This window comes from Sus scrofa, chromosome 14 (assembly GCF_054392235.1).
Source record: "Sus scrofa isolate SSC_HxYL_T2T_F1_AM1 chromosome 14, Sscrofa_HxYL_maternal_Yorkshire_Landrace_v2.0, whole genome shotgun sequence".
NCBI lineage: Eukaryota > Metazoa > Chordata > Mammalia > Artiodactyla > Suidae > Sus > Sus scrofa.
The window spans coordinates 75,835,208-75,849,711 of NC_139396.1; the positions used below are offsets into that span (position 1 = coordinate 75,835,208).

The 14,504-nt window shown below is 37.1% G+C and overlaps 1 protein-coding gene across 16 annotated transcripts in view; it reads right to left on the reverse strand.

The window, feature by feature from the left end:
* The window catches only part of RYR2 (ryanodine receptor 2), a 745,790-nt gene that overhangs the window by 135,272 nt on the left and 596,014 nt on the right, over positions 1-14,504 (reverse strand). For 14 of the 16 annotated variants that reach the window (XR_014827812.1, XR_014827813.1, XR_014827814.1 and 11 more), the window contains 2 exons: positions 12,814-12,863; positions 1,515-1,575 (listed from right to left, as the gene is read on the reverse strand). Coding sequence is in view for 11 of the 16 variants with exons in the window: in XM_084996827.1 (XP_084852953.1) it covers positions 1,515-1,575; positions 12,814-12,863 (111 nt within the window). In the remaining 5 variants the exon portion in view is untranslated. The remainder of the gene's footprint in view (positions 1-1,514; positions 1,576-12,813; positions 12,864-14,504) is intronic. The other 2 variants (XR_014827815.1, XR_014827816.1) reach the window with 1 other exon arrangement.

Genomic DNA, 14,504 nt, shown 5'->3' on the forward strand with positions numbered 1-14,504 from the left:
GTTGTCTTAATTTGCAAAGTGATTCAGTTATTCATATATTTTCTTTTTTATATTCTTTTCATTATGTTTTATTACAGAATATTAAATATAGCTCCTTTTACTATATAGTAGCTTGCTGTTTAGCCATCCTATATATAACAGTTTGTATCTGCTAATCCCAGACTATGACTTTATCTCTCTTCCCCACTTTCCCCTTTGGCAACCACAAATCTCTTCTCTAGGTCTGTGAGTCTGTTTCTGTTTCATAGGTAAGCTCATTTGTGTCATGTTTTAGATTCCACATATAAGTGATATCATATAGTATTTTGTCTGGCTTACTTCACTTAGTATGATAATCCCTAGGTCCATCCATGTTGCTGCAAATAGCATTATTTCATTCTTTTTAATGGATGAGTAATATTCCATTGTATAAATGTACCACATCTTCTTTATTCATTCATCTGTCGCTGGACATGTAGGTTGCTTGCATGCTTGGCTGCAGCAAACATTGAGGTGCATATACCTTTTCAAATTATAGTTTTCTTCGGATATATGTTCAAGAGTGGGATTGTAGGATCATACAACAACTCTATTTTTAGTTTTCTAAGGAACCTCCATACATAATCTCAAATCCAACAAAACTAGAATGTTTTCTGAGGCAATGGTGTGAAAGAAACACGTGATGCTGACTAAACCAAGCTACCAAATGACACAGATGTATATACATATATATATTTACTTTAAGAGTAGCAATCAAGTCTTCTCTAAACAAGCTTCTGAAGACTGAGCTTTGCACAGAAGTAACATGCTAAAGCTGCTATTTCTGGTAGAAAATGAAGGTGTATAATAGAATCTCCTTCCTTCATTTATTATATAAAACACCTCAAATAAAATTTTAGACAAAAAAATGGATAATCCACAGTATCAAACAATATTCTCTGTAGAAGACTCTGAGGAACTTTTATTTAGATGTATCTCGGAAAATACATGAACTAAATGTATGCCTTAAAGGCTGAATCAAGCATGCCAGCTAAATTGATTTTGCATTTGGATTTCTGGTCATGCTGATGGTAGAGCAGAGTAGAATGTGCAGAGACTTGGAAATTAGTCTACTTCCACACTTACTATGATGAACCTTAAGCTTCACTTGACTTAGCCATCGATGAAAAATAAAACCCCATGTTTCCTACAAAGTTAAATGTTATGACAAACATGGAGCACAAGTATCACCCCTTGAAGCTAGTAAAACCTCTAGTGTTGTAGCTCCTCATTTTTACCTCACATGATGTGAGTCCCAATTCCACCCTCAATTACGTACTTAGCTGCTGAAAAGTTACTTGAAATCTAAATAACAATCTGCATAACATAAAAAAAACAAAATGCCATTGTATTACTAATTTTACTAACGATTATCTTTTCACCTATACTAAAGTTTTCAGAATTCCAAAGAATAAAATCAAGACACTAGGGTCTTCTTAGTATTCTTATATATCATAATCACACTCAGCAATTTAGACAAAAACATATCCATTTACCTTGCGTCCAAAGTCTGACCCAAAATATGAAGACAGTTGACAATTGATGTTGCGTCATTTCCTAAAGAGGAAACAAAATGCTGTATCAATTGCCCTGAGAATTTTCCAGTGTTCATCTTTTCTATTAATATCTGTGTTCCAAAAATTAGTCCAGGGCACAACTCAATAAGGATAACTCAATTCAGAAGATTTTCTGATAATCAAGTTTAAAATCATGCAGTTTTTCTGCTTAAAAGTGGTTATGCAAATGTAAGTAGAAAAGCAATAAAGCATGTCTCATCAAATAGCTGACATACTCAAGAAGCATTCAAAGCACTGCACCAGGCTAGAGAGTTTTAACGGGATTCTTCAACTATATTCCCCTCTCCCACACCAGTTTATCTTATTTCTAAATCTTATTGTATGCCAGCTTTTTAAGTCAGTGGATATCATTTGCGAAATGAAATGGCCTAAAAGTCTAATAAACTTAATTCCCTTTTAATTACCCCAAGTATGTCTGCTTTCTTATTGCATTCAACTGCATGAATATGAATTAATCTGCCTGAATTCAACTGCTTTGACATGAACTAATTGGCCTGAATGTTGTTGGTCTTTGGTGAAAAAGAGGTGCCAAACAATTATGTATAAAAAAAGCCTCAGAGGCTAAAGAAGTTAAGTGTTACTTATGAGATATTTGAAATGGGGGCTGCTTTTGAAAATATGATGAAATTCAGTCATTTTGATTAGCATATTTTATCACAAAAGTGCAGAAGTATGAATATGTACATTTTACCTTGTGATAAGGATGAAGAATATATGAATCCAATGAAACAAAGATATTTGATCACTCACGATATAGTCTGACACCACTACTTTGGCATTCCATACCTCCCTCTATGCAATAAATATAGTCATTTCCTGGTCCTTAGCTTAACAACTCCTATTTGAATGTGAGTTTTTAAAAATTTGAGCATTTTGTATTCTTTATACATAAATGTACCCTAAAACAAGTGAATTAAATCTACATGGAAATCAATACAACTGCCTTAAAATGTAGGCACACACCAATTTAGTGAAATGGCACAACTAAGGAAATAATAAGGTATTCATTGCTGAGACTCTGAGTTTTTTCAGAAAATGTTCCATTAATCTTGTGCTCTGAATCTTAGAACTTTGGGTAATTATGAAGACAAAGTCAGCAGAAGGGCAAAATTTGTCCTGCCTCTGTCTATTGATAGCCCCCTACCCCTAATAGGGCTTCTACTGTAGCTCTTAGAAGTATTACGCATTTAGTTGTTCATTCACTCAATAAATACATGTTAAATACCAGGCACTCTTAAACTTCTAGTAAACAGCAAAATAGCATCCTCAAGGTACTTGCTTTTATATTTTATTTTATGGCCACATCACTGGCACATAGAACCTCCTGGGCCAGATAGTGAATCTGAGCCACAGTTGTGGCAATGCTAGATCCTTCAACTCACTGTGCTGGGCTGGGGATTGAACCCTAACCTAGGCAGTGACCCGAGCCACTGCAGTTGGATTCTTAACCCACTGAGTCATAGAGAGAACTCCAGTACTTGCATTTTAATGAGGGATATAGATGATGAACCATTAAGTGAAGCCGAAATCATATGTGATAGAGTGTAACAGAATACCAGGCCACAATAAACATATACAAAGCTGGGAAGAGGGACTAGAGCAACAGGATAGAGTGGTAGGGTGAGTGGTCGTGAGGCCCTGCCCAAGCAGAGATTTGAATGAAGGGAAGGAACAAAGCATGCACAGGTCTGGAAGAAGGGCCCGGGCAGGGGAAACAGCATGTGCAAAGGCTCTGGGCAGAAAATGTTCCAGGCAAGGAGGTCAGGATGGCTGATGTGGGCAGATTGAGCGGAAGAAGGAGGGTATGACGTGGAGAGGAGGGGAATCAGGTTCTAGGCCTGGTAACCAGAGCAAGAACTTTATTTTTTATTTTATTTACATTTTGTATAGATTTACAATGTTTTGTCAACTTCTGCTGTACAGCAAAGTGACCGAATTATACATACATATACATTCTTTTTCTCATATGATCTTCCATCATGTTTCATCACAAGTGATTGGCTATAGTTCCCTGTGCTACACAGCAGGACCTCATTTTTTAGTGCAATAGGAAGACATGATTAGATTTTGAACAAAATGTGAGCTGATTTACAGTTTAAAAAGATTAATTCCAATGTGCCAAATTCTGGAAGGGCAAGAGTGCAAGCCAGAGAGGAAGCTATAGCAGTAGTCTGGAACCTTCAGCTTGACGATGACAGATCTGGATTAGGACATGAGCAGTGAAGAAATTAAGAATATATTTGAGGAGTTCTGGTCATGGCACAACGGAAAGGAATCAGACTAGGAACCCTGAGGTTGTGGGTTTGATCCCTGGCCTTGCTCAGTGGGTTAAGGATCTGGCGTTGCTGCCGTGAGCTGTGGTGTTGGTCACAGACGCGGCTCAGATCTGGCATTGCTGTGGCTCTGGCGTAGGCTGGCAGCAACAGCTCCGATTAGACCCCTACCCTGGGAACCTCCATATGCTGTGGGTGTGGCCATGAAAAGACAAAAGACAAAAATTAAAAAAAAAATTAAAAAATAAAATATTTTAAAAAAGAATATATTTGAAGGTTCTGCATAAGGACTTGAGTGTTGGGGAGAGGGAAGGAAGACAACATCATCCCACTACTATTTGAGCGAGCAACTGTGTGAGCAGTTGGGTGAATGGTTATATGTATGATTCAATGAAGTGAGAGAGAACAAGCGAGGGAGCAGAATGTGGAGGGGTGGAGGGTGGGAGTTGGCCATTCTGCTTTCAACAGGTTAAGTGTGATGGGCCTATTCATCTGAGGCAGAGATGTGAAATAGGCAACTGCAGGGCAGAAATCTGACTTAAGCTTTGGGCATTGCAAGCATATGGATACTTTTTAAAGTTATAATTTTTAAAGTTGTAATTTTAAAATTAGGTGGCATGAGCATAAACGTAGAAGCAGAAAGGTCCCAGAGTGTCCAATGTTTGGAGGTAAAAAAGGCTATGGGGGTGCAGCAAGAAGGCCCAGGAGGAAGAGAGGACATAAAGTACATACAAGTCTCCTGCAAACAAATTCAGCACCAAATCAGAGAGATGGGTCTCTCTTTCTCTTCCTAGAACTCACAGTTATACCAAATCTTCATGGAGATTATCAGTCTTTGCACTTGGTCCTGAGCCTACCCATACCTTTTTCCAAAAGGAGATGGAGGTATTTTAAACTTCCATTTTATAAGCTCCTGGGGTGTTATTTTTGTTTGCTTTCTTCCCTGATGTAGCCCAGCACCTGAATAGTACCTGGCAAACAGCAGGTGCTCAATTAAATATTGGTGGAATGACTGTGGGATGTAAGCAGAAAAGGGTGCCAGTGGCCATACAAGTTCTGTGGGTCCAATGAGAATGTGCACAGTGCATATGAGATTCTTGTGATGGTTAAAGTCACAAAACTGTAAGCTCAATCAGTCTACACATTTTGGTGCAATTCCAGAACAGATGCAGTACAACTTTAAATGCATACATCTCACTGTAAAAAATGGTGGGAAAAGGACCCTAAGAAATGCAGGAAAAGTACTCATTGAATCTTCGGCATTTTAATGGGTGGACCAAGCAAAAGAATCAATTTTATTGGCACTTGGCATGGTAAGAGCCTAAAGTAATGGTGAGTCTTGAGATAAAGCATGCAGTGAGTAAAGCTTTTAAATACAATAGTAAGCTGAAAATGGTCCTTCTTAAGGCTAGCCAAGTCACCATAATCAGAACTGTCAATCATGCTATTAATAAGAAAAAAAAGGGCTAGTCGAAGCATAGTAAGATGGTAAAATTTTAAAGTGATGATTATATTTTCAGGAACTTAACTATATGTAGCTTCTTAACTGCTTTTAATATAAAAACCAAAAGTTTGATACTTTCAGCTCATGTCTTTTCTATATTCAAACTATTTCTTTTGCCTTCAAATATTCCTCTCATTACCTCGAAACACTAAGAGAAGCACTTATGAATCACCTACTTATCTTTAAGATTGTGTGTTTTTGCATCTGTGTGTGAGCATAAAAGGGATTAAAATCACAGCTCATACCTGAATCTAATTAACAATAGATAGCGAGCACTGGATTTTTAAAAACATTACCAACTCTCATAAACTAATACAACTTTCTAAATAATAACAAAGCTAAGAGTCAAAATATTATTTTTGTATTTTAATCCCAATTGCTTTATGGTTTTTAATATAAGGCTTCTATAATTCACGGATTTTCAATGTTATGCAAAATTTGATATATTATGTACCACCTCTATCTCATAATGTGATATAGTGTGTATTCTCAGACTGTTGCTTTCCTCTGAGAAAACAGTAATACTCATTCTCATATTTATTTTTCTTTACTTTTCCAACATGATATCTGACATAATATCTCATTATATTCTCTTCTTTGAAAAAAATGATTAATCTTGGAAAAATCCTCATTAATAACATGAGATAAAATTATCCTAAAAGGTGAAATTTCTCTTAAAATTATGAGGAGTGAGAAACTGAACACTGCCAGAGATTTTATTACTTCGGTAGCCAATGATATTGAAAAGAATACCGAAACTGAAATTTGGTGTTTCAGAAGTTTCAGTTAAACTGAGGGTATATTTTAGATAATTACACATTCTATTCATTTGTCTCAAAGTCAGGGAATGCTCTCAGAGTGATCTGTTGAAATGAAATGAAGTATCTCTCTCTCTAATATGATCTTCTGATGCTATTTTCATTAGAGGTATTTGAGTCTGGTATTTACTCTGCATAAAAATCAGGTCTTTTTGGTATTGTTTTGTTTTTCTTTTTTGGCATCTCCACAGCACATAGAGTTCAGGGCTAGGGATCAGATCCCTGCTACAGGTGCAACCTATACAACAGTTGTGGCAACACTGGATCCTTAACCCAATGTGCTGAGCAGGGATCGAACCTGCATCCTGGCACTGCAATGATGCTGCTGATCCCATTGCACCACAGCGGGAACTCCAAGAATTAGGTTATTTTTTATACAGCAAATCTAATCCAGGAAGCCCCTTTACCATATATATTTTCATAAAACTACATAATTTTCAAGTCAGATAACACCTTAATGATCCTCTAGTGATGAATAAAAACGACCAGCAAGAGTAGCAGATTAAACCATTAAATTCTCAGCATAGTGACACATTCAGTTCTCACATACCTCAGAGATTCTTAGTGCTTTAAAATGACTTTCCTTTCATTATATGTGTCCTATTTAACAAACACAAGAACTTTTTAGGGATAACACGATCATATACAGCTGTTCCTCAGTATCTGCAGGGGACTGGTTCCAAGACCCTCTCCCAATACCAAAATCCAAGGATGCTTAAGTTCCTGGTATAAAATGGTATATAAAATTTACATATAGCCTACATACATCCTCCTTTGTGCTTTAAAGCATCTCTATATTACTCAGACCATATAATACAATGTAAATGCTCTGCAAATATTTGTTGAGGCATGGTGAATTCAGGTGTTGTTTTTTGGAACTATCTGGAATTATTTTTTTTCAAATGTTTTTGATCCCCAATTATTTGACTCCATAGATACACGACCTACTTATATAGAGGGGTGACCATACTAATTTTCTAGTATCTCCTAATACAAGATAGCTCCTCATTTAAATACACGAATAGGGTTTGAGACAGGGAACAACAGAAAAATCAATGTAAACATCACTTTTTTTTAATCAGGGAGAGATACCAATTGATAGAATTCACTATATTAACTTCATTTACTATTAAAACTCTTTTTAAAATAACATTAAGGTTTAGGCACCAATGTATTAAATCAGTCATACTCACCTGAGCCGGGGGGAAACAAATATTTTAACTAGACCTACTGCTTCATTTAAACACAGGTTAATTCCTGTCCAGTATTCCTGAAGCTAATATTGGAGCTATATTAATTTTATGAAATTTTGAGTTCTAGCGTCACTGAGGTCAGTCAGAAGAGATACTGGATTATGATGCTCGTTATGCTTACAAAATGCTTGCTGTATTCCAGGCATTCCTAGAAATCTCTCTTGTTATCAAGTCTGGAAATTCTCCAGGAAATCTGAGTGATCTCTGGATAATTTAGCATCTTGCTAATACATTAAAAATTCACCAGAAAACAGGAAAGTAGAAAACGCCCTTAAATAACTATTTTGTGCTGGACTTCTCAAACAGCTCCTTCAACTGAAAGGATTATTGTTGGTAGAGTTTAATGATCTTGTTCTTTGAAGGGTCATTAATTATGTGTTACTTTCTTTTCAATGTAAGTGCCCTAAGTGTTTTCAGGCACAGCTTAAGGAATTTTTAAAAAAGTGATTCTCATAAATTGTGAGATATGTGGATATTCCATTTTTCTTAATCTCAAGAAAAAAATATAAGGTCTGGGTTATTTGTAAATGTAAGAAAATTCCAAATTGAGAGCACTTATCTCATCATAGCAAGCAATCTGCTGACTTGTCTATCTTCTCTATCAGACTGTTGGCTTCTTAAAGGTAGGACCTGTTTGGTTGACTCATTCAGTCATTAGATATTTATAAAAGAGCTACTATGTGCCAGACTTCCTGTTAGGCTCTGAGGATACGAAAGAAAGAAAGAAAGAAAGAAAGAAAGAAAAAAAAAAAAAAAAAAAAAAAGCCCTCAAAGAGCTCAGAGTTTTGTACCAGAGAGAGAAGTTAATTAAGTATCATCATGGGTGAATGCATGAAAAGTTGTACACAGCTCTGAGAATGTATACATAATCATTTTCCATTTAGGTTGGAGTTTGAAGAATGAGTAGCTAACTCACCCTGGGTGTGAGGGACTGGAGAGGGGGTGTGAGGTAGGGGGCCCCACATCAGTCAGTAATTACAGCCCGGGCAAAGACCCTGGGCAGAAAGGAATATAACACTATTGAGGAGCAGAGAGAAGGCCACTTCAGCTGAGATACAGGGAGGAAGCAAGAATGAGGATGGAGAATGAGGATGGAGTGGTACACGGGGGGTAGATCAGGAAAAACTAACGTGGTCAGATTAAGAATTCTCATCTTTCTTCTATAGAAATGGGAAGCCACTGGATATACAGGAGTCAATTTAGTTATTTGAGAGGCTGGTGTGTGTGTGTGCTTGGCAGGGTGGAGGAGAAGATATGATTGTTTTAGAGCCCAGTTTAGAAGGGCAAGAGGGGATCCCCTGAGAAAGGTTAGTGTGTTCCAGGAGGAGTGCAGGTGAAAGACACCCATGGACTGGCTGGGAGTGGTAGCAGTGGAGAGGTAAAGAAATCTTCATTTTTTCCCATCCTCATAGCCTAAGAGAATGCCTCCCACACAGTAGAGACATAATAAATGTCTACTGAATAAATGCACAAAATGAGTGTCCCTAAGACACTGGATTTATTTGCACAAGTAAAAATAAATCTTAAACATCAGTGCACCATCACATTCTTATCTGAGTTCTGGTACCAGATTCTCCTTCTTCTAAACAGGACCAGAAGTCCTAAATAGGCTGTCATAGCAGATCTTAAGTATTCTCTAATTGTTTTACAATTAGGCAGTTAGAGAATCAGAATTTCCACTAAGCAAAAGTGAGGGGAAATGGTGGGATTAAGAGCAACACTTTGTTAGTCAACAACGTGACCTTGAAAATGCAAATGGATCCTTATTCCTCCTTGACCTGTCTGGGTCTTACCCAGTCCTAACTGATTTTCCAAAATACAAGAGTTGGCCAACTTGTAATCACCAGCAAGCATTTCAGAATGCAAAAGGGAAGACTCTATATAAAAGAGATGCTCTTTTTCTTACTATTTTTTTTCCACAAAGTTTTTTTTTTTTTGGCTTTTTTGTCCTTTTCTAGGGCTGCACCCGTGGCATATGGAGGTTCCCAGGCTAGGGGTCTAATCGGAGCTGTAGTTGCCAGCTTAGCCGGAGCCACAGCAATGCCAGATCCAAGCCACGTCTGCAACCTACATCACAGCTCACAGCAACACTGGATCCTTAACCCACTGAGAGAGGCTAGGAATTGAACCTGCAACCTCATGGTTCCTAGTCGGATTGGTTTCCACAATGGGAACTTCTGCACAAAGTATTTTAATAGATACTTTACTTGTGCAGGCTATATGGCTTCCCCTTTTCGAAAAACCCTTTTTCAAATTAAAATGAAATGGTTTCAACACCTGAAAAGGAATATATGAGGCATAAAAACCATGATTGATCTCTTTAATTCTCAGCATGCTTCAAGGTGCAGAAGATATTTTAAAGTAAACAGAATGTATACACAAATATGGAAGTCCAAGTTTTGAGAAACCTCGCTTTATGTATTAGAAAAATCTATGAACTAGAGATGAGGTGTGGAGATAGAACTGCAATCTGGCAGCCACTTTGGAATAAATATTCCATTGCCAATCAAACTCAGCTCCCCACAATTACCCATATCAGGACAAGAGTTTTGTCTTCTGGTTTATTTCAAGCCTCCCCCCTTGACTCCAATCCCACCTTCCTGACATGTTTAAGATTGATGTATCTCTTTTTATATCTTTATTTTTGCTCCTTGACACAAAGTCAAGTATTTCTTTGCTAATCTCAACTTTCACTTCTGCCTTAATTTATCCTTTGTTAAGATCATGAGCAATTTTTTGAATTAAGTACAGGGAAAACATTTTCACCATTCACTTTACTGTCTGCCAGAATACAGGGGAAAAAATATAAAGATTGGGTGAAAGAGAAAAGCAGAGATTCATATGTCTATATACATGTGACCACTATATATATGCTCTAAGGTCTCTCTCTTAAGGGAAAATCCATAATGGTATAAAAGTAAATACATGGGTTATACACTTCTGCTTTGATCTGGAAATGGTCCGATTATAAAGACTTCACCATGCATCTGTTTTCAACATCCAAGTCCCCTAGTTTAGTCTGTATGTAATTTGAACTATATAAATAAAAACTGTACAAATAAGACTAAGACTACTTTAGATTTGAAAGTTGTAAGGTATAGTTTACATAGCACTTTAACATTCATCATCTCATGAGATTTGATTTGCTCTAGATCTCTAAAGTAGCAGTTGTTTAGTTTAAAAATTAAAAAAAAAAGGCTTAGAGAAGTTAAACCTTTTGTGCAAATCATTTAGCTGGATTAGTTACAAATGTAGGATTTACATATAGGTTTTCTGATTCAAAGCCCATTATTCTCCCTAGGACATCATGTTAACAACTAAAAGCAAGTTATGTAACAGGTAAAGTTTAGATGTCTAGGACTTAAACATGCTAACACTCCCACAAGTCTGTATTATAATATATTTGATTAAGAAAGTCTTCGTGATTTTTGATTATTTTACAAGCAAATTGGAAACAATAACAATAAGACACTAGAATAACATAAAGAAGGCATTCAAATACTTTTGAGATAAAGACACACAGTAGCTTTCCAATAAATTCCTGTTTAAAATAAAAATAACCATATCTAAAGGCAAAAAGACTTAATATACAATGCCTAAATTAAATATCAGAACCACTGAGAGATAGAATGAATGTTAAAACTCAGTTCTCTTCTGATTTGTTAATATGACAAGTTATATTATGCAAATACCTTCAATTGCTAAACCTTGAATATAGTCAAAAGGGAAAAAATGAGATTAAACAACAGGCAAAATCCAGACATGGTAATGGAAGTCTACTTTAGCAGAGCAATAGATGAGTTTACACATAGTTCCTTTGCAGAGGGTTATAAACTGGGAAATGGAACAAGGCAGGCTTCTGGGATGTTGGAAATATTCTGTCTTGACCTGAGAAAATGGTCAGATACATGTCAAATGTCATCAAGCTGTATGTCATCAAGCTGTCCTTAAGATTCATGTACTTTGCAGTACATATGGAATACCTCACATTTTTTAAAAAATGAAATTATACTGAGCTATAGGAAACCAAAATGTTACAATATGTAAGAAGCCAGAGACAGCACAACATAGTATTATTATGAGGTCCCCATCAGAGCTCTATGTCATTAGATAGTACTCTCTAAAGATGAATGGAGAATTTTTGAATCCATGGCTATTATGAGAAGGTTATAGAGTACACGAAAGTTTTGTGTGAATGATTACCACAGAAATTTTTCTATGGCAAAGAGAAGTCAACAAAAGTAAGTCAACTGGAAATCATTCTGAAGATCATTTCCCCATTAAATTGGGGTAGGTGAAACATTCATGCAAAAACTCAGACAATTTATGGGGACTATATCTTAAGAGCACGCAAATATTGACTATAATACATTATAAATCAAATACAGCATTAAGTAATCACCTCCAGAAACTGTTATTTCTTAAGAAACAAAATGTTGTAAAGCACATAAAGGTTACTTGCATATATACACACATACACATGCCACATGTATCTATTCCTCAGTTTATTCATTGTGGCTTTTACAGAAATGACGTAATCCTTAGGTTTTCCTGTGAACGAAACAGGACTTATAACATCTCCATCAATACACTCAATATTTCCTTACTGAAGTCACCCCAACACTGTCTCAATACCTATGAAGCACTGGGCTAAAATTTGCCTTGACAGTTTATTCGAGCAGATGCAGAGAAGTATAAAACACAAATTCTGCCAACTGCTATAAAGTCCGAGAGCCCCACAGTAAGGCAAGTCTGTGGAAAGTGAGTGACTACCCCGCATGGCTGTTGGAAGGCAGGTGTTTGGGAACATGAGCTTCAGCTCTGTGAATTCTCAGAAATGAAACAAACTGACTGATTTGGGGTGAGGGGTGCTAGAATGGTCGCTTTTGCCAAATCCAGCCTCACTGTCTTTACTATGAAGCTCCAACGTCCTGAATATAGTTGACATGCAAATCTGTAGTCAAGAGCATTCAAAAAGTAAGTGCAGTTAAAAGTTGTTGATGTATAATAGCTCTTTACTTAATCTATCAGAAGACAACCACACACAAATTCCGGGGCCTAGTACTGCTTTACTTCTCTGAAATAAAATTTGGCAGAAGCTGCCGTTTTCATCCATTGACTCTTGAATAATATAAAACCTTTTGACGGTCAAATGTGCTTTGGACTAGTACAGAAAGTTCCAGTCTTTAATTTCACCATATTTAATGCTACTTATAAACAACCTTGAGGAGCGTATCTTGGCCTAAGACGACCATGCATGCAGCCATGCAAACATGCATTCATGCAACATAGCAGCACACAACACAGTGCAAAAATGGCAAAGAAAACCAAGTGACGGCCATGCTAGTATTTGTTCAAGGGTCTCCTTACCAAATAGTGAAATCCTATGCCTGACAAGAACTCCAAGTTTGCAGAATAGGCTGAAGACAAAAGAAAAACAAAAGAGAAAAGGGAAAGGGGGAAGGGAAGATAGAAAAGACAGGGAGAAATTAAATTAAAATAAAATAAAACCAAAAAAAGAAGAAGAAGAAAAAAAGAAAAATAAACAGCTGATATATGAGCCGGAAAAAGCAACATGATGTCACGCAGAAAGAATCAATTCTCTGAGCAGAATGTGGAGTAAAGGTATTAAAGAAAGAGTCTTTGAGTGCATATCTTTAACAAACATGGTTAAAAAAGCACATATTATAAGTAAAGGAACCAAAAAAAAATTGAAAGCAAAGCTAATTAATATAAAAGCAATCTATATGAACCCCACAAGAATATAACTACTAGAAAACCATAAGGAAAAAATTTAATTTTGTCTACTCCCAAGGACTACTGAAATTCTAGAATTTGTTGTTATCATTGTTATGCACATTATTTAACAATGCAAGTATGATATCTGGGGCATAAAATGTTACTTTCAGTTTTAGCATGTTTTATTTGAATTTTCCTTCTCCCTGACTTTGACCACACTCCTTACACATATACCAAAGCATCCAGTGAATTTGAACACAATGAACTAGAGACAGAATTTAAATAACTGATAATCATTCAGGGAAAAACATTACACATGTGACCACTTAAAGGGCTTCTAATGCAAATGCATTAGTTGAACGGATTTCTTATCTCTTCTAGAGTTCCTGGGTCTTCCTGTCCTTGCCAACCAGCAATGGGAGATGCCAAATATGGGTGGCTCTAAGTCAGCCTTTAGTGAGAGCACTAGAATATGCCAAAGCTTGGATCAGAACCCAGAACCTGGGCAACACCTGCTATTGTCCTATCTTATCTGTCACCAGGCCTCAGTCTGGTGGGTTTCTGGCAAGCCCCTAATCTCAGGAACCACCACCCCACCCCGACTCCCACACCATGATCTCTTCTACATGTCCCTCAGGATTCAGCTCAGGACACGTTGACTCAAAGAAGCCTCTTCTAACACCTGACACTCCTTCGCCACTCCCCACCCAAGTTGAAAGAAGTCCCTCCCAGCCAGGGGCCACATGCAAATATCTATTGTGACACTTGACATCCCAAATTACAACTGATGTAATTTTCATATCAACCCACACTCTTCTGAACTCTCAGAAAGCACAGGCTCTCCAGAGCCAGAACCTACCACATGTACAGCACTGCCCACACTCAGCTTGATTTTCCCTGTCATGGCAACAGCTGTATCTTCACAGCCCCGTCCTCTCCTACAAAGCTTTCTTATTACCAGCACTGTGCGGAGGATGTACACTGGTCAGGACTGGGGACACAGGTTATGCCCCAGAAATAAAAGGAAGGCAACTGCTCATGGCAGAATGGGAGATGGGAGACGGAATCACGCTGGTGATGTCAACCACTTTTAGGGTAAGTTTTGGCCACCATCTCTCACACTGATAACAATGTGAAATAATTTATTGGTAAAAATTAATTTTATAGGGCGTGGTGTAGCTTTTCCAAGAAAAGTCATATGCAATTGCTTAAGAGAATCTGAGGTCTTGGGAGATCTCTCATCAGGGCTAAATTTTTCTAAAACCATGATCGATTCCAGTAGATGTTAGACATAAGAAGAAAATTTTGCCCCCTGGGCTGCA